General features: G+C 43.2%; 3 protein-coding genes and 1 long non-coding RNA gene across 5 annotated transcripts; 2 read left to right on the top strand and 2 right to left on the bottom strand.

The window, feature by feature from the left end:
* The first annotated feature begins 5,914 nt into the window (after window positions 1–5,914).
* Window positions 5,915–8,801, top strand: LOC115755485 (probable beta-1,3-galactosyltransferase 8). The gene is made up of 9 exons (XM_030694901.2): window positions 5,915–6,004; window positions 6,660–6,923; window positions 6,997–7,061; window positions 7,180–7,358; window positions 7,440–7,697; window positions 7,790–7,877; window positions 8,044–8,169; window positions 8,327–8,436; window positions 8,571–8,801. Exons 1-9 carry the CDS (start codon window positions 5,930–5,932, stop codon window positions 8,717–8,719), a joined length of 1,314 nt encoding a protein of 437 aa, XP_030550761.2. The 5' UTR covers window positions 5,915–5,929; the 3' UTR covers window positions 8,720–8,801.
* A 1,734-nt stretch (window positions 8,802–10,535) lies between these two features.
* Window positions 10,536–13,860, top strand: LOC115755475 (PHD finger protein At1g33420). Its single transcript, XM_030694890.2, has 5 exons — window positions 10,536–11,216; window positions 11,696–11,831; window positions 11,958–12,173; window positions 12,262–12,867; window positions 12,956–13,860. The coding sequence occupies exons 1-5, from the start codon at window positions 10,868–10,870 to the stop codon at window positions 13,812–13,814; spliced, it is 2,166 nt and encodes a 721-aa protein (XP_030550750.1). The 5' UTR covers window positions 10,536–10,867; the 3' UTR covers window positions 13,815–13,860.
* LOC125313842 lies at window positions 11,262–11,602 on the bottom strand. Its single transcript, XR_007197514.1, has 2 exons — window positions 11,544–11,602; window positions 11,262–11,513 (listed from the first exon to the last, which is right to left on the bottom strand). It is a non-coding gene; the product is annotated as an uncharacterized LOC125313842 (long non-coding RNA).
* Window positions 13,861–13,948: 88 nt separating the features above from the next.
* Window positions 13,949–19,519, bottom strand: LOC115755476 (vacuolar protein sorting-associated protein 9A-like). Of its 2 annotated transcripts, none has more exons than XM_048274519.1 (6): window positions 19,151–19,519; window positions 17,781–17,928; window positions 17,208–17,378; window positions 16,200–16,379; window positions 14,535–14,829; window positions 13,949–14,319 (listed from the first exon to the last, which is right to left on the bottom strand). In XM_048274519.1, exons 1-6 carry the CDS (start codon window positions 19,270–19,272, stop codon window positions 14,075–14,077), a joined length of 1,161 nt encoding a protein of 386 aa, XP_048130476.1. In that variant the 5' UTR covers window positions 19,273–19,519; the 3' UTR covers window positions 13,949–14,074. The 2 variants fall into 2 exon arrangements, with proteins under 2 accessions (XP_048130476.1, XP_030550751.1); XM_030694891.2 differs by having other exon boundaries at window positions 14,535–14,844; window positions 19,151–19,516.
* Window positions 19,520–19,618: the final 99 nt, after the last annotated feature.

The raw sequence follows: 19,618 nt of genomic DNA, 5'->3' as shown, positions 1-19,618 counted from the left end.
CATTTTTCTTGTGAGCTGGGTGGGTAAAATTCAAAATGGCTTCAGTCTTTTTATCAAGCGTAGGTAATTGCCACTAGTAATGTTGATTCCATTGATGGATCAAAGTGGTGGACCTGCCCCATTTCCCTCCCAAATTCTAATCTTTCAGTCTATCATGTCTTCCATTTCTAAGCTACCATGAAGCTCTCTCTCTCTCTCTGTAGATTGGTGGCTCCAGGAGGCAGGGACCGTACATGTCGACGACTGCCAGCCATTCATCGAATCCTAAGGTCATCTCTTCCTCTCTTTGAGTGGGGGGTGATGAGTACACATGATGAGATTGATGAAGCCATTGATCCGCCCCCACCACCAAGACCGATGAGCTCTTTGGATTACGAATCAACTCATGTCCCTCGGATAAAGTCGAGCTGGTCGCTTCTCTGTCTCCTTAGTTTTCTTTTAGCTCCTTATTCCAAAAGTCGATGGCATACTGAAATCAGCGCACTTCGCCTGTGGACATGATCTCTAATCATTACGCTCGTGATCAGAGACGGATTACTCTGTTTTCACAAAGAGTACAGAGCTCTCCTTCGACGTGTGAGCTCTTAATATGACCGTGCCCACCCAGGTAGTGAAATCGACAAAGCGGCCAAAACCGAGACGGCAGCGTGTTCGAATTTCATTTGACCCGAGACATATCGAACCGAGGAAACCGAAACACAAGAGGGCTCTCCTAAATGCAGGAGAGCGAGATTTCTACTCGTGGGAGAAGAGGATTGAGTGCTACTGTTGTCCCCACGAGAATGATGAAACTCTTTGACGTTTGGAAAGGATGGTTGTTCGGATGTGTACCTATGTGTTTGTCGAACGCGGGTAATGGTGGAACAACATAAGTCAACAGTCTTGTCGACAACCCCCACTAAAGCCTGAATCATGGTAGGATCCGGGATTTGAAGTTGCAGCTAGAGTGTCTCTCCCTCTTTTCCTGCTTCTTCAGAAATGTGGTTTTTTTTTTTTTTCCTCTTTTCCCTGCAATTCTTTTTTTTTTTTTCTTTTGAGAGCTTTATTTTTTGTCTAATTTTTTAGAGTTAGATGTGAAAGATTTTATTTTATTGATTTGGTTTTCAGGGTCTGTTATACCTTCTGAATGTAAATGAATTTGCATGATTATATGTAGGATTTAGTATGTGAGCATCAAATCTAAAATCTCAATTAGTGGGCATAATGAAGTTAACATAATTTACGTCCCTGAAATACATAACTCTAATTAGGATTTGATAACCACACACTACCTAAATATTACAATTATTACTTATTAGGAAAATTTTCAAATAAGGGCTTGAAGTAGAGACATTTTCTAAATAAAAAAAAGGCTCGGAGCGAACTTTGTTCAAAGGGAAAATTTTAAATAAAAGCTTAAAGTGTGTTCATTTTGGTAAATAAGAGATTGAAGTGGACCTTATTTCAAATAATAGTCTCGGGTAGCCTCATTTTCTCAAATAAAAGCATAAAGTGAACATTATTTCAATAAAATCCTGAAGTGGCCATATCAATCTTAAAAAAGGGTTGACCTCACCGTCTGATCAAGGGCATTTTTTTCATTTACTTTTTGTCTTTATTTTATCCTTTTTATTTTTTAAAAAAAATTAAAAAAGCTCAAAGTTAAAAAAAAAAATTAAAAATAAGAAATACATGCCTCCAACCACCGCCCCACTACAAGTGGGGCGTTTGTGATGGCCGACAAGGTCGTCGGTGTCTCGGCGAGGACCGATGACCCGGCTAACCATAGGCAAGGGCCTGCTAGCCCTCACCGGAAATGGGAGAGGGCCGCGACCCTCTCCTAGATCTAACGAAGGGTCACCGGCGATGGAGCGACGACCACGGGCGAGAGTGATGCCCTCCCACCTATGTTTCTTTCTTTCGCCCCCAAAAAAAAAACCTATATTTCTTTCTTTAAAAATTTTTAGCTTTTTTTTTAATTTTTAATTTTTGACGAAAATTACCGTGACCTACCGACAAGGTGAGGCCATTATTTGAAACAGCCATGGTGGCTTCGGATCATTATTTGAAACAGTCATGCATCTTTGCGTCATTATTTGAAATAACATCAACTTTAGCCCATTATTTGAAAAAATGAAAACACTTCGGACCCTTATTTGAAATTTTTCATTGTTCAAATAAGTGTTGATGTGGTCAAATCGTTTTAATTAAAAAGCTGAGCTCGCTTGCCAACAAGCATGTGACTATTCCGGCCGTCGACAAAGATGTATTTTACTCAAAAAAATTCCGAGTGTATATATATCATTTTTTACTTTTCTAGTTCGGTCAAAATTAGGCGGGTCAATCTCAATTAGTTATGGAGCCAAACTCGGCTTCGGCCATGATTTGCACACCTCCTCCCTGATTCATGGAGGACTTCTCCTTTCATTTTCTCATAATGCTGCTTTGTCCATTCTCCAATTACCTCATCAATGGGAGCATATCCTTATCTTGTGCGTCCTACATTTTCCATGGAAAATAGGAAATTATGAGCGATATGTTAATGGGAAAATTATCAAATGAATTTTAGACCTATTATACTTGTATCGATTCGGTCGTAAATCTAAACCTTTCAATTTGATCAATTTAGTCGTTAACCTTTTGATAATTTCCTAATTTTGAATGAAAGTCACTGACATTGACAATTTTTTGAGTTTTTTTTAAAAAAAATTCTTTTTTCCTTTAGTTCTTTCGTTGTTTTTTTTTTAGTCCTGGGCTGGCGAGATTGTGATAGCCTGCTTTTCATTAGTTTGTTTGGTAAGTAAAACGTATTATGTAACAAAGTTTATGTTATGAATGTAAGATTATAAGAAGCTAAGTGAATTACAACTTTGAAGTTTAGTGCAAAGGTTTGGATGTTCGACGTCGGCATGAGGTTTAGATCCAGTTGAGTTAGTCTCTTCCTCATTTTTCCTCCCCTCTCTTCTCTTCGTGGACCCCTCCTTCACATCGTTCATTCCGCCCAACCTCCATGCTCGTGACACCGTCCCCTTGCTCAGTAGGCGACGGTGATAACAACCGCTCCTTAACCTCAGCCTCACGCTCGTCTAGCTCTCGTCCCCTCGCTCGAAGCTTGTCGAGTCCCATTTGGGCCTCGGTGACCCACGCGATGCAAAGGAGGAGGAGAGGGATTTGAGTTCATTTTTGACACACAATTCGACTTATGTTTTCCTCGTACATCAGCTCTAAGGCAAGTGAAGTCCTTAACTCTCTTACTTACATGTGATTCGTCGCTTGATTGGGTGTGACGTGATGTTTTAGATATGGGTATGGTTTTACGAAGATTGTCTTGCATGTGTTAGAAATTGGGTTTGCATGTTAGACATGTTGCTTGAATTGGATTCTAAAGACTTTGGGGTAAGTCGATTATGTGGGCTGATGGTCTGAATTTTTGTTGAAAGGGTGCGGATTTGAGTCGCCAGGCTTGTGGGTATTTCGGCTTTGAGGCCTTGTGGGCCGTGTGACGTACATGTCTTGTCCATTGAAGCCGATGGAGATTAAGGTGTCTTGAAGCCTTGTGCTTCCTATTGATGTGCCAGGTTGCATTGCATCTAAGAATCAAAGCACGAGTTGTGTCGAGATGGAAAAAGTGGGTAGTCTGATACGTATGGTTGAATGGTCTTGTCTGATGTCTGCGAGATTGAAAGCCGTATGTTGGTTGTCTTGTTTGCATATGAGATTGAGAAAATGTAATGAACTGAGAATCTCGTCGACATGTGTCCCTATGAGGACGTTTGAAATCCGCCTGTGTCCGGATGATACCTCGTGGGAGCCGGAGGAAAATCGAAAAGTCCAGGGCTTGTATTCCGTTGGAATACCCGAGGCTTGTGTCCCATGAAAGCCCTAGAGTAAGGGAGTTATCCACAATCGGTGTCCGACGGACGAAAAGCTGAAGTGTATATCCCTCATAATCGAGGCCTGCATCCCTCGGAGATTATATTGGGGCATGTGTTCCTCAAAAACCATGGCCTGCGTCCCATGGAAAACTAGAAATCAAGTGAAAACTAAAAAGTAAAGCATTGAGTCTCATGCGTGCTCATTTGTGTGTAAGGTTACACTGCATTGTGTGTGGAATCGTTGCTAGGTCTTGTGCTTGCATGTCATAAATGTCGGGTCATGCTTGATTGAGTGATGAATTGATAGTTAGATGTTGAGTTAGTTATTTCAATTTTGAGCTATTAGCTCACTCTTGTGGTTAAACTGTTTTTCAGACTAGTTAGGTATGTTGATTCCTCCCGCCGTTCCCACCCTTTGTTATGGTGCTCCAGTTGATTTTGAGCACTCGTGGGAAGACTATTACGATCTTGAGTTTCCTGCAGAGCAATTTCGGTTATTGGTTTCTATCCTTTGGGTAGACGTAGAATTGCCGGAGGTGATGATACCGCTACGTGTTGTGTCTTTGTTTGTGAGGGATTCATCGGGCCATTTCACAGGTCCATTAAATAATATGCCCTCTAATGACGACAATGATAGTGACAACGGCTTGGAGTAGCGGTGGTGTTCGTAGTCGGCAGACGGTTGGTATGTACAGGCAGGTTTTTTTACGGTGATGGTGCAGCGGACACTTTTTGGTTAGAGCCGTAGTTTGGTTGTGACTCGGATGGGGGTGACGGCGAAGTTAACGAATGACCTAACATAAGTTATTATTGAAATAGATTGTTTCCTAAGCCCTCCACTCAATCTACGATTTATTAACACCGACCCACCTATCTTTCCCCAAGAAATCAGGCATGTAGATCACTTTGGGGAATTCTTTATAACAAGGAAAGACAACTTTATGAAGACTCCCGTCTTTTAGCACCAATCTTTTGATCTTGTGGGTTGCATTTACTAACGTGGATGTCGACCAATGAATCGCTCTGCATCCAAAATTTCTGTCCAATGCTCCATTTTACGCTGGTAAATATTGCACCACTCGTTGCAACGTTTGGCGAGGTTTCTGTCCAAAAAAGACACCCATATAGGCAAATTCTTCTTTTTCTAAACTAGACTCCTAGGAAAAAAAAAACTATTTTCAATTTGGACCGAACGGAGCAAATTGTTAGATTTCAGTGCCATTTCTATCAAACGATTCACTTGGCAATTTCGTACCCACAAACAAAGTTGTACGTGTAGCACCAGCCAAAGAAAATGGTGTCTCTCTGTTTGTCAAGACCTCGGTACATGCCCGAGGGGTAGTAACATCGGAGCCCGACGAGTTTGAACGAAACAGGCCACGATGCATGTCCTTCACCTTCCCGTGTTATTGTACGTGCCGTGTGATACGTCTCTCGAATGCTCAAACGCAATCCCAGTCGAAAACGAGGTCCCTCCGACACGGGCAATTCCGCCGTGGCATTAACGTCGTGCGCTGTTTCAGCTCCCTTGTCGTGATTAGGCAACCGATGAATGACTCCCAGGGTTGTGTTCGCAATCGCGAGCTAACCCCTCTCCCCCCCTCTCTCTCTCTTTGAAAGTAAGAAAAATCGACGTTGGAATTTTGACGACATATCCCAGTCTTGCTGGACGACTCGAACGACAATCCGGGCGGCGTGGGAAGCAGAACTGGAACCAGACAGATCGTTTCGCAGTAGAATTCATGTCTATCTTATAGTAAAAGTAAGAAAATTCATCAGGGGATCTATATGCTTCTAACTCTAGCCTTTGAATTCGAATCTGCCAAAGCTAATTTTACTCGCTCTAAAGAGAGGAGAGAGGCCTCAAGCTTGGTGGACATAGCGTGTATCAACAAGAAGCGATGTGTATAATCCTGGTGACATGAGCGGACAGGTTTGTTGGGCCATGAAGAACACATGATTGATCCTCCAAACAGAGCCGTCCTTCTAATTGTTCAGTCTTAAACCATTGCCTAAGTAAAGAGACTTAGACATTCCTCTTACCCTTATATAATCGAATGGTAGACACCCCCGTAATGTCATCCCGTAGCAAGCATTTAGACGTGCCGGATCGCCGCGATCCTCAGGATCTCTCGGTTGTCCTTATCGAGGTACTCGCTTCCCGTCACTTATTCTCACCAGGATATGATGTCACGTTGTATATGTGCATGGCCGGTTTTTCGGCGTTAGAAAAATCCATTCTGAGTAAAATTTTCGGCGATTTATCAACTCGGCGATGCAGATCGTTCAGGAGTCCGTCTTGCATCTGTGCATGGTTGACGTGGAGAATTGCGTGTGGATCTACGTTGTTCGGCGTGAGCCATAGCTCGCCGGTTTAGGTCGATTATGTGGTTCGGCTGCTTTGCCATGCCTAAAGTCATTTATTACTTAGTCATAGATCTTAGCTTTCTGCAAATAACATCATCTTATCCGTTTCTCTCTTCATCTCGGGGTAGCTCAAATAGAGCGGGATTTGCCATCAAACTTCACATTCCTGTCACTTTCACTAATCCGATTATGGCCTCACATGACATGTTATGACACCATCCTTTTGAGCGGTGGCTCGAGGGCTATCTGAATCGTCGACCGATTATGCTTTGCGTTTATGTAGAGATCACTCGAACCGGGAGAGAGCAATGACGATCACGTAAATCTCCAAAGAGCCAGAGCAATTCTGCAGTATAAATACCATCATCCTGTGTCCAGGAACTTGAGAGTACTACCCGAAGTTCGAGTACATCTGGTCATATTCTCCTTATTTTACAGGAAAAATTTCGCAAAGGCGCAGTGATCGTGGGGTTGCGGCGACTCATGCTCAAGGTTTGGCCGACGCATCCCGTGAACGAGCTCAAGAAAATGCGGGGAAAGCCACTTCCCGGGAGATCCATACTAGTGCTGTGCATCTCAAGCTTCCTGGCAGGATCGCTCTTCATGAGCCGAACATGGACGACTCACCCTTCTCCCAACACCGACGGGCAAATGCCGACCGTTAGGGATGAGGTGCCGACGCAGGATTGCGACCACAAGCGCGTAAGCTTCGACTTTCCGTTCATCAATGGCGAGGTATTGTCATATGAACTGATTTTATTTCCATTCTTTCCAGAAACTTGTCGAGGAACAGTCTGGAGATATAGTGGAGGAAGTCGCCAAGACCCACCAAGCCATCAAGTGAGTCTGACCTGAAAATACACATGTTTCGTCAACATTTCCCCTCGGACAGCATCTGATCTTTTGCCCGGCCATTGGCATGTTGATTGATGCTGGCGATCGGATTATTTAAGCACAGGTCTCTGGACAGAACAATGTCTAAACTGGAGACGGACTTGGCCATGGCTCGCACAAGCCAACTCGGAGCGTCCTCATCTAACCATAGTCTCGCGAAGGCCTTCATCGTCGTCGGGATCAATACCGCGTTCAGCAGCAAACGGAGGCGAGATTCGCTCCGGCGAACGTGGTTGCCTAGAGGTTTTTCTTCTTCTCTTTCCTAGCGATGTGCGTGTGCAACCTTAGGAAAGTCACCTTTACATAAGTCGCATTCATGGGCAGGAGAGAAGCTGAAGAGGCTGGAGAAAGAGAAAGGGGTGGTGGTGAGGTTCGTGATCGGGCACACCGCCACGCCGGGCGGGGTCCTGGACCGGGCTATCGACGCGGAGGACGAGAGGCACCACGACTTCCTCAGGCTGGACCACGTCGAGGGCTACCACGAGCTCTCTTCCAAGACCCGCCTCTACTTCTCCACGGCCGTCTCGATCTGGGACGCCGACTTCTACGTCAAGGTCGACGACGACGTCCACCTCAACCTGGGTCAGTTAAATTACCCTCGCCAGCCATCTTTCCCATTCATTTTTTTGCTCCTCTCGGCCTAAATTTATGAACACTAATGTCGTGTGACAAAGGCACGTTGGTGAGCACGCTAGCGACGTACCGGTCCAAGCCACGGATCTACGTCGGGTGCATGAAGTCCGGCCCGGTTCTGTCCCTAAAGTAAGCAGCTACCGAGTCGAACGTTAATTTCTTCGTCCCCACAAAAAAAAAAAAGTCAAAAGTTAATTTCGTCATTTAACATAATACGGAATTATAAAAAAAAATAATTACATGCATAATTAGTATTTTTTTTTTCAATTTTTCACAATATCGTATAAAACGACAGGGGAGAGAAATACCACGAGCCGGAGTTTTGGAAATTCGGGGAAGAAGGGAACAAGTATTTCAGGCACGCCACGGGCCAGCTCTATGCCATCTCCAAGGACCTTGCTTCCTATATTTCCACCAACTCGTGAGTTGACTCGTTCCCGACACGGCCTATCTTCGCTCAATTTCTTCTTTCTTTTTTTTTTTTTTTGCTTGCTATTTTTTTGTATTTTAATTTCGACTTATTTATTTAATTTTCGATTTTTTTTTGGGGGGTTGCGTAAAAAATTGGGGGGCGGCAGGCCGATATTGCATAGATACGCAAACGAGGACGTTTCGGTGGGAGCCTGGTTCATCGGCCTCGAAGTTGACCACGTTGACGAGCGGTCCATGTGCTGTGGGACCCCTCCAGGTTAATTACCTAAGATTTAATTCGGATATCGGAATACGTAAATTAAATTGAAAGGATTTTTGAATTTTTTTTAATAATTCTTTCGTTCCGCCTTTCGTGGGTTTTTTTATTTATTATTATTTTTTTGGGTGCAGACTGCGCGCTGAAGGCGGAGGCCGGGAACGTGTGCGTGGCGGCGTTCGATTGGTCGTGCAGCGGCGTGTGCAAATCCGTGGAGAGGATGAAGGAGATTCACAGCCTGTGCGGGGAAGGGGACGGGGCTCTTTGGGATATTCATCTGTGACCTCGGAAGTTTGCTTAAATTATGTTTAACACCCCCCACAGGAAAAAGAAGAAGAAGAAAGAAGTGCTCGGCTTATGTATTAGCTTTGTATGTTCGGGACGATCAGCACCATGGCTAATACGTCCTCGGTTCATTTCGTGAACGCGCGTATGAAGTGTTTGGTTCCGAATCCGGGACAGGAAATTCGCGTCTGTCATCTCGACGTGTTGAATTAGATTAATCGTCGTCCTTCTGCGAGAAGGAAAAAATTGTACCCACATCGATTATGCTTGATGTTGGGCTTGGCTTTTGATTGGGAGGACCAAATTGAAAAGAAAAATGCTCAACGTACCTAAAAAAAGGGCGGCAAGAGGAGGAGGAGGAACCTTCCGAAAGGATGGATGGAATGGAAGATCTGTCGCTTTCGTCCCCCGCCTATTCCCGCGCTTTGCACTTTGGTCCACATGCTTTTTCCCGCTAAAACTTTCTCCCCCCACCCCCAAAAAAAAAAAAAAAAAAACCCTAATTTTCCAATATTTTTGTGCTTAATCCTGTTGGAGACAAATAATAACCGCAAAAGCAAAAAAACAAAAAAATCGATCCCTTTTGCTGTGTTATTCAAAATCTCCCGTCGCGATGATCACTCTCAACTTGGACTTAGCCCCGTCCTTACATCGAACGTCAATTCGAGAAGATTCTTTTCTATATAATTCGTAATCATTGCACACGGATCAACTTCCTAGTATATATTTAAAACGACAATGTGCATTTGGATTGAGATATTTATGACATGACATAGACAATTGTCTCGAAAATGTCTCTTAGATAACGATTTTGTCCGCTGAATGACAATGTGATCTTCTTGAGAATTTATCGTAGCAGTTTTCGTAAAATCATCGTAACTCCAATCTTATCCAAATAAATTTCAGATATTCTAAACTGAATTAAATCTTTCTTATACGCAAGAATTTAGGAGCCATTACCGAAATATCCAGATAACACGTCTTTTTTTTCCTCTTATTTCTTTATTTGTTTTTCATTTTTTTACACGTGTACGTGCCACTTTTTTTCGGGTACTGTTTCAACCTTTAATAAAGCAAATCCAACCTAAAAGTTTTGTAGAAAACGCAAAAAAGTCTCGTGCCCAAATTAAAATTAATTACATAGCCATTCACAATATTGTATTTGATGATAAAAACATTTAACCAGAAATTTTCTGCATGTGCAAGTCCCTTTCTTTATCTAGAATTCGATTTTTACGCGTACCAATTGCATTTAAACAATAAAAAAATTAAAAATTTGTTGGTCCGAGCGGGTGGTCCATCGATTCAGCTCCCTCCTTAAAATTGAGAATCGGATAGCTCGAACACCGGTTCCACCTTGAGGAACCAGGAATCGAATCGATAACCTCGAGAATTGAACCGAACCAGTTAGTTTGGTCCGGTCCGAGCATTCCCGATCTAGTCATCTCGCGCACCCCTAGAACTGGTTATATCTACTCTTATCCTTTTAATAGCTGGAATGGTATTATGAGTTCACAAGCTTTTTGTAATTCTAGTTGGAATCTCGAAAGGTTTCTCTCCTTAAATTAAATGCATTAAAGGCTCAAAAAGTCCATTTTAGTATGTAATGAATCGGGTATCATCGTAATCTCAACTATTATGACAAGTAAATTTCTGTAAATAGTTCGGATTTCCGATTATTCTCGGGTTCAATCAAAAGATCAAACGGGGTGCGCGTTCCATTCCCAATAGATAGATTAAAGAAGAAAGCTACAAAACAAAAGAGATGAAATCTTAAGTGTAATGTGAAATAGAGAATGACAAAGAAGGTAAGACAAAGCAAATTAAGAAAATCCTTAGTGGAGAGAGAGAGAGAGAACCGCCAATGACGGAACCGAGCCAAAAAGAAGAAGTAATAAATAAGAGTGGGAAAATGTAAAACCCTAATCGTCTCCGCCTTCTCCTTCTCCTCCTCCTCCTTCTTCTTCACCGCCTCTTCCAACAGTCACCTCCTTCGCCTGCAACTCCTCGCGTTCCAGCTGGATAAATACGAAACAAAAGCCAACCCTTCATCAATCAGATTGAACCGAAACGAGGGTCGCTCTCAGATCCTGCGCCCGAGCTCTCTCTGCTTTCGTTCCTTCCTTTCCTTTCCTTCCGTCCCTCAATGCCCTCCGCCATGGGAGTCAACGACTGCGGGAGACCCTACAAGCGCCTCAAGAGGAGAGTGACCGCCGACCTGTCCGACTTCCTCTCCTTCTCCTCCTCCTCCGGCGGCGGCGGCGGCGGAGGCGGAGAGTTCTCTGGCGGGCCCTTCCGGTCGAGGGTCGCCGAGTTCCTGAGCGCACGCGCCCGCGCCACCTTCCCGCCGTCTCCCTTCTCGTCGCTGGCCGCGTGGAGGGTCCTCTTCCGCGTCGGCGACCTGGACTCGTCCAAGGTGGTGGTCCCCCTGGACGTCGTCGAGGAGGACGTCACGAGGTCCAGATCCGTGTACTGTGACCAGTGCCGTGTCGTTGGTGAGTCTTGACTCAGTGAGTTGGGACGAGTTCCGCTCTTTTTAAGGCGGGGGGCTTCTTTTCTTCTTGCTCTTTCCTTTTAACTTTTGTTTAGCTACCCGAGGAGCTCGGCTGAACTTCAAAATTACGAGATGGGTCTTTGCTAATACAAAATTACAAGCTCCTTCGAAAATTCAAGAATCGACAAAAGATTGTATTATATTATATAAAATTCCAATGTGTGAAGACTATTTTGTGAGCTTGGCGTCAACCCACAAAAAGCAAAATTGAAAGTAGGGAGTCTTGAAAATGATGGACCTTCGGGTCTCTGTAAAAAACAAGTATCACCATTCTTCTGGGGTTGTTGAATCGAGTCGACTCACGAATGGTGATGACACACGCACCGAATTTTGGTTTTTGTGTTATAATGGATGAGGACGATACTGATGCGTGTCCTTTTTTCGTTTTTGGGTCAATCGATGGGTGGTGGTGCGAAAAAGGGTGGAGCGGACATCCGGTGTGTAAGAAGCGGTACCATTTCATCATAAGGAGGTCCGACGAGACCTGTCTCTCCCAAGGCAAATGCCGCAAGTCTTGCTCCAGATGTGGCAACACCTTCCTCTTGTCCGATTCCAGGTGCAAAGCCTTCCTGATTCTATGTCTCGTTGTGGGTCTTTTCTTGTTTTCCCTTATGAAGTTGAGATTGTTACGTTTGCCTGAATGCGTGGTGATTGATTGATTGATTGATTGGTGGGGGAGCAGGTGCAAATGGTGCGACTGCGAGATAACTTTGGAGGATGTGGAGGAGTGGGTCTACTCGCAGCTGGAGAGCAACACCCATCTCTTGCACGGCGTGATCCACTCCAACGGCTTCGGCCACCTGCTCTCCCTCAACGGCCGAGAGGGCGGCTCCACTGTCCTCTCCGGCCGCGACATCATGAACTTCTGGGACGGCCTCTGCACCACGCTCTCCGTCAGGTTCGCCTCCTCTTAGTCCTCGGGAAATTGGAGCTTTGGCAATTTGATTTGTACACGTAGATATTTATCTCTTCGACCCCATGGACAGGAAGGTCAGCGTGATGGATGTGTCCATGAAATATGGGATGGAGTGTCGACTGCTGCATTCGATCGCTCACGGCCGCACTTGGTATGGCAACTGGGGCTACGAGTTCAGTGCAGGAAGCTACGCCTTAACGCTCGAAGCATACAAGAGAGCCATTAGCACGCTCTCTAGCATGCCCTTGTCGCCCCTTCTGTTCTGCAGCCGGAAGCCTCGGACTTCCTTGCAGAGAATCATTGCTTTCTACCTAGCCATAGCCGAGACCGAACTCCTAACGCTGCAAGATCTCTTCTCGTTCATGTTGGGTCTGATCCGCGAACACGGAAGGTTTTCTAATGAACCCTCCAAGAAGAAACCTCGGCCTTCGAACGTGTTATGTGCTTGGTCTCGGGACAAGGTTGAGCGTGTGGAGCAGGCTATGGTGAGAGTTCTATTAGCCGCGGTTGGTGAGGCTGGCTGGGTGAACAGGTGTACTCTCAAAGGTGCCCTGTATAAGTCTGCTTCTCCTGAGCTTCTTGATTATTGCCTCAAACACCTGGGAGGGAAATCGACGGCCGATGGGATGGTCGTCCGGACCCGTTTCAACCCCACAACAAGTGCTGTTGAATTCAGGTAAGTACAGCGACGATAAGGTTTTTATCTTTTAAGTTTGTCTTCGGCAGTTTGCAGTATGTGCTTCCTAAATGGGGTGACATGTCAGGCTCGAGACTCCGATTCTTGGATACGATGGATCTCGCTCCCAACTTAACCATCCATCGAGAGAGCATGTGATTCGCGACCTTAAGTTCCTGTACAGTTCTTTGATTTTTCCGGAAACAATGGTACATTATAGACCTCAAGCAACAAGAGAGAGTGTGCGAGATTCGGCCGCAAAGCTTCTTGACTGCAAGCAGTTTATGAAGGATTACACATTCGATGGAGAGACAGTTAAATCCCCACGAAACATTCACCTTTGGTGTCATGTGGAGCTCTCAGACCATTCTAAGGACGAATTGCTCCTCCCCCGGGAACTGATTGTGTTGCCCATGAATGCAACTGTGGCTGACCTTAAAGCCGAAGTCACAAAGACTTTCCAAGACGTGTATGCCATGTTTAAGCGGTTTCAGGCAGTGGGTTTCCCCGAGTATGGCCATATTGAGGATTCTCTCTCTGTTAAGCTTTTGACTGGTTTCAATGGGTCTGTTCGGGTTCAGGGTAAGTGCCTCTCGATGCACGGGCTCAACCGCTTTCGGATGGAGAGGGGTATAGAGAACTGGACTGTGGATTGTGTCTGTGGAGCCAAGGATGATGATGGAGAGAGGATGTTGGATTGCGACATGTGCGGGGTTTGGCAGCATACCAGGTGTGCCGGAATTGACAATTCAGACTCGGTTCCTTCCAAATATGTTTGCAAGAGCTGTTTGGGCTGGTCCACTCAAGTTAGGAGGGCATCGGGTTATGATGGTAACACCACCAATGTGGATTTTTCTATTCCGGGTGCTACTTGCAGGGTTCAAGCTATGCTAACTGATGATCGCAAAGTTGGAAGCAATGTAAATATGTCGTATGGTGTACCCTGAGTGTAGATTTCATGTTGTATATTTATGCAGTCATGCAGTTTTGCCACCCCCTGAATCAGCAATATGAGCTGCTGCGTTGAATGGCCTCATGATTCAGACATTTTTGTAAAGAATGAACATATGTAAAGAGAGTGTTTAGCAAGTGATGTTTTATCCTGTGATCCGTGAACATGTTATGCTTGGCAACAAAATTGCGTAGTATAATGGCCAAGAAGAGTCCAATACCTACCTGATAAACCCGCTAAAAAGCTTTTGACACATTATTCACCTCTTCCTTCGACGCTTTCTTTGTCTTTGCGAATGCTTATCTGAGGTGGCTGGGCAAACAAGCCACCAGTTCCCTCCAAATGATGAAACTCCGGTTTTGACAAAGAGAGCTGCCTAAATGCCTCACTTAGATGTGTGTACTTGTTGACTACATCCTTGTATATGCTTAGTAGTCTTTCAACATCTCCAACTGTAAGTTCATCAGCTTTCGCTTCCATGAATGGATAAGTTGAACGTCCTGTAACGGTTATAAGCAGCTCATAAGTAATGAAGGCAGTCGCAAACCAAGCGGTGATGAGCCCCTATAAGACGAGTTCTCAAGGAAAATAAAATGTGCTTAACTCGGGATATGCAGAATTCAATAGCACTATAGGAACATGAAAAGTACATAACAATCCCTTCAGAAAAACTCCTTCAAATGGAACAAGAAATACCATTCGACACTGAGCTTACCTTTCATAATTCTTTCTTTATCACTCATTGTAAAGGAAGGACCAGGGTTGCCCTGTCTTCTCCTGGCAGCGATCTCCTCAACTGCAGGGTCAGGCTCATCATGTGCAAGTTTATTGGCTCCTCTAGCTGCTTGCATGTTTTCCTCGAATTCGATTTCATTGATAGATAGAGATCTGGCATTTAAGTCGGCAATAAATGACTTTGCTGAGATGAGATTTGTGAGATAGTAGGCTGCCTCAGAGATAAGTTTTGCCTGTCTTCGATATAGTTGAATGAATTTGAGGTTGGAATGCAGCTGTGGAGGATTAGCCTGTCCATGAGGAATTGTTGGCATCAATACAGGAAAAAGCATCACTTCAAAAGTGAAAAGAGAGGATTTTAACCAAAATGTATGATCTTTTATCTAATCATGTAGACCAACTACTAAGTATCGAGGACGACAATCTTCTATCTTTCATACAATGACTTAAATTACGGAATCATCCTAAGAGTAACAATACGATAAGTCAATCCGAGTAACTTCGCCTCAGTCTAACAACACAATTCTATGAGGACCACCAAGAACCAATAGGGCAGTCATTAAGTTGTAGCATGACATAAATGTTCAGGACACCTGACTTGTTTGTTTGGGTGAGATCTAGGACAATATCTAGGAAGATACTGGCTAGATGTTAGGCCACCTAAACCTCATGAAGATATTTCTTAAGGGGAGGAAAATCTAAAGATGCAGTTCCTTCGTAACCAGCAACAGCTCAGAAGGTGGTTACATTCAACTGCAACCATATATCTTACGTTAGGCGGTCTGCTAACATAGTGTAGCAACCTCTTGGATTTGGCTTCAAGGCCTTTCTGCAAGTTATTCAGAAGACAGACATCACAACCACTAACGATTCTATTCTGGAGAAACTTGACAAATATGCTAAAATCTAGACTTCCAAATTGGATTTCATTAAAACCAGATGAACCGAGAGAGAAGAATGTACTGCCCTACAATAACAAGAACGGGAACATATGAACCAGTTGACAACTTTTTGTGTTCCAACATATTTATACAGGCAAACACTTAGTTTTAGCCATAGAAGCTTCATGTCAGATTCAAATGTTGCCTCCATATTCTAAGTTACTGGTAAAAATAATCATTTAAGTCAAGAAAGTTAATTAAATTATGAAAGCTGGTCCTTCAAGTTTTGACAGCATATGGAGGTAATCTTTCAATTTTCCAATCCAATCTGTCATGATTTGATTGGGCTACTTGAAAGCATCACAAAATGTAGGGAAGATTATAATCACAATAACAGTAAGACTGACAAAAACAAAAGTTATCAATTGAAAGAAAAGCTTGTAAAAGTTTGACTGTGAGGCGAGACTATGTCTTACTATTTCACAGCGCCCCAATTGATAAAACCATAATAATCAACGTCATGAACAAGCGTGCTTCCCTTTTAATTTAATGTCATTGAACAAGCAATACTACTTCCCTTCTGAAACTCGTCTTTTAATCAAGGAAAAGAAAAAGCTTATAAGAAGTGACAAACTGCATTCGTGTTTACCAGGCATTTAGATAAGAATACTTCCCTTTTAATCATACACAAATACCTAACATATAAGTACATGTATATAAATCAATATATATACTGGCAGAATATATTACCAATAAGAGCTTGCCTTGATCGTAACGTATATAAGAACCGGAAGAAAGTCATCAGCCCCAGCTAGTACATGATTTTCTGATATTGATGCATTGAGCAGCAAATTGTTGATAACCCTACAGCAATTCATAATGCACAGAAGCTTCTCCCGGGGAGCTTTGAAGCTATTCATCTTTAGCAGCTCCTTCTCTGCAAGCTGGAAAGTACAAAAATTATAGCACTAAAACTATTATCGAAGCAAACACAGTTGTAATGATGAGCAGTCTAAGACCTGACACATGTCAATTTAACACATCGATTTAGCATGTGCTAAACAACAGCAATATCTAACCCTTCGCTGTAATGACCAAAAAAAAAAAAAAAGGCATTGGCCAAAAGGCGACTTCAAAAAGACAGGCTTAGGAGGGATTCATGCTGTCCAACGCATTATTAAAGCCTCTAATAACAGTGCAACAATGGCGTGCTTTTTCTATCCCTATTTATTGAGATTGAAGCTGTCTGTGTTGTTGTGGAGGGTCTTTAAAGTCATTTCCCCTTGTTGCCCCAAAAACCAATGCAACCTAAATTGTTCAACAGGCAACCCAAAATGATACCAGAGCAGCATCAAGGATACCAAGAATTTAAGTTTCCACGGAATTATTACCGTCATTCTATTTCAACTAACGATCTCCTTTAATCCCTTTTACCTCCTCAACAATCACATAAAACTATTACTTGAAGAGAACCAGAGGACATAAACAATTGAGCACATTCAAACCAATAATATCAATTAACACGTACTGTAATAATCATGCAAATCAGCAAACTAAACTAGTTTCAGCTTCATTTTACTTTTTTAAAGAATATAATAAAGGAAAAACTAAGGTAGGCAGTTTACAAAAAGACGAAAACCACAAAACAACTAAGATCTTCCAGGTTCCATGGAGCATCTATAACGAAACACTCAGGGCTCCTTCTAATACTGTGCCTTGAGCAACACGCATACAAAATTAGTATGAGCGAAGAGCAGTAGCATCACACATACCAACCATGACGCTTCATTTCGGAGAATAGCAGGTATATCTAAATGCTCAGGCCTCAAGAAGGTCTGCAATAGTGAAATTTTCTCTGCAATCTCCCTGTCAACGTTTGAATCCTCTGGAGAACAAGCAAACGTCCGAGAGAACAGCTTTGTCATGACATATTTTTCCAATCCCTGCACATTATATAAAAGTGGAGGCTTAAAAAAAAAAATGCAGAACATCAACTACAGAAGACAAAATGTATTTGTTTTCGGCAGACTCATAATTGAACATGGTATGCCTCCAAGTTTCAAAATTATAAGCACCAAACTCTTCCATCTGTATAATAGTACCTGGAAGACATTCAACTTCGTTTCACAAGCAAATTGTCAACACAACAACACGTGGTATCACAAAATGAAGTTTGCAAACGGGCTCTAAAACTAAACTGAAGCTAATCCTAACAGAACATTCACAATGGACTTTTGAACTTGATCATCCATATAAAATGACCCACAGTGTTAAGTAGATGGCGACATAATATCTTTTGATCAGCAAAATTAAAAGAAAAAGAGAAGAGGACTAAAATACATCACCTCCATTGCACAGTCGATCTCTTTGTCAGAAGCGCCTGCCCAGAGAGGATGATCCCTTAGCGCACCTTCCATTGTCATAAAGAAGTCTTGCACTTTTTTGCCATCATTTTCAGGATTTGCAGGATAAAACGAGAAGGATACAATGAAGCTGGGAAAAAAAATAAAAAACACATTCAATGTAGCACAAGCTTTCGAAAACTTTGGATGAAGTCGCTCAAGGGGGTGGGGGTCAATCTGGAATAAACCATAACCCACAAACAGGAGCTAAATCCATCAAAAGGCACGTTGCTTTCCAATATTCCCTAACAGTACCCTCAAGGATGATACTGCAGAAGCACTAGAAACATGAATGCTTCATAATTAAGATGAGAATTACATGATGCTAGAAAGAAGCTATCATCATGCCATTCTCTCAACTCTCGTCCTATGCATGACGGACACCTGAAATCCAAAACTGAAGTTAAGCTAGTTGATGGACCAGACACAATCTGTTGAAGATTTAACAAAACCATCAATCTGGACAAGGTAACACGGATGTTTTCTTTGAAAAAGATTAACCTTCTTCTAACGTCTCTTTATTTCAATATCCATGTGGCCGGTATCATTCCTCCCCTAATGCTTTCCTTGAACAAAAAGCCTCAGTTAAGTACGGTGGGGTGATCTGACCAAAAAAAAAAAAAAATACAGTGGGGTGGAACTTAGGATTATAGTAGCACAAACCATAGGCAAGTTGCAATACTAGTTTACTCTATATGCAAACACATATGTTCCTTCTAGTCTGTGGGACGAAATGCTAAAAAACACCCAAAAAGGAAAAAAAAAAATTCTGCACCAAGAAGTACAAGGAGCTACATTACAGGTACCGGAGAACAGGTTCATGTAAAACAAAAATAAGCCCCCAAAACACTCTAAGCGAGTTCAACTCGAGCTAGGAACGGGAAACATCATTTGAAGAACATTGATAGGCTTGTCCAGTGCTCCTAATCACTCTGTCTTCCGCAATTCTATCACAAACCACAGAACCATGAGCAATGGAATATGCTAAACTTAGCATTTTGCTAAGTTACTCCAGCAATACGGTAAATCAAGGTACAGAAGGAGAATTTTTCCAAAAATCAAAGGGTTCCGCAGTTGTCGGCTTTTAACTGATACAATTGCTTAAACTCGTGACGAATATCATGCTTTCCCGCACGAACTAATAACCACCAGTACCAGAAAAAAGACAAACAAAAGGAATCAACAACTACGGAAACATTAAATTGAAAAATCAAGCATGCTTCCACAAAATCAACTTCGGATAAAACGAGCAGATTGTGCAAGTATAGATTGAGCTGAAACTGCTTTGGAAGCGAGAGAGAGGGAGGGCGAACCTCTTAATGGATCGAACGAGATCGAGAGAAGCAGGGTTGCGCATCCGGTCGAGGAAATCATAGAACTCCATCGAGGATGGAGACGCTAGCGACGACGGCGACGACGGAGGCGTCGTCTCCATGTTTCCACTTCACAGCTCCGAAGCCAGCAAAAAAACCAAAAGGAAAAAACAACGCCGAGGTTTCCAAATTCACTGCCTCAAGCGAGAATCACGCGGACAGCAGGAGCTCCGATCGCTCTTCCTCTCCGCCTCCGCCGTCAAAGTCGCCACTCGCGATTGTGGTTTTTGATCAGAAGTTGAGATCAGACTCCGTGGAGAAGAAAAGTATCACAGTTGAGACCGAGGACCATAGCAAGACTGTTAGGTTCGGCACGTGACCCCGAGTCCCTCGCCTCGTGCCTTTTTGAAGTCACGAAAAGGGAGAGGTTTCTATTGACTTTTCCATTAGCTTCCTGAATTTTTAGTC

The sequence above is a fragment of the Rhodamnia argentea genome, chromosome 2, assembly GCF_020921035.1.
Source record: "Rhodamnia argentea isolate NSW1041297 chromosome 2, ASM2092103v1, whole genome shotgun sequence".
Taxonomy (NCBI): domain Eukaryota; kingdom Viridiplantae; phylum Streptophyta; class Magnoliopsida; order Myrtales; family Myrtaceae; genus Rhodamnia; species Rhodamnia argentea.
The sequence above is the reverse complement of the archived record's forward strand: the minus strand, read 5'-3'. Positions and strand labels throughout refer to the sequence as shown.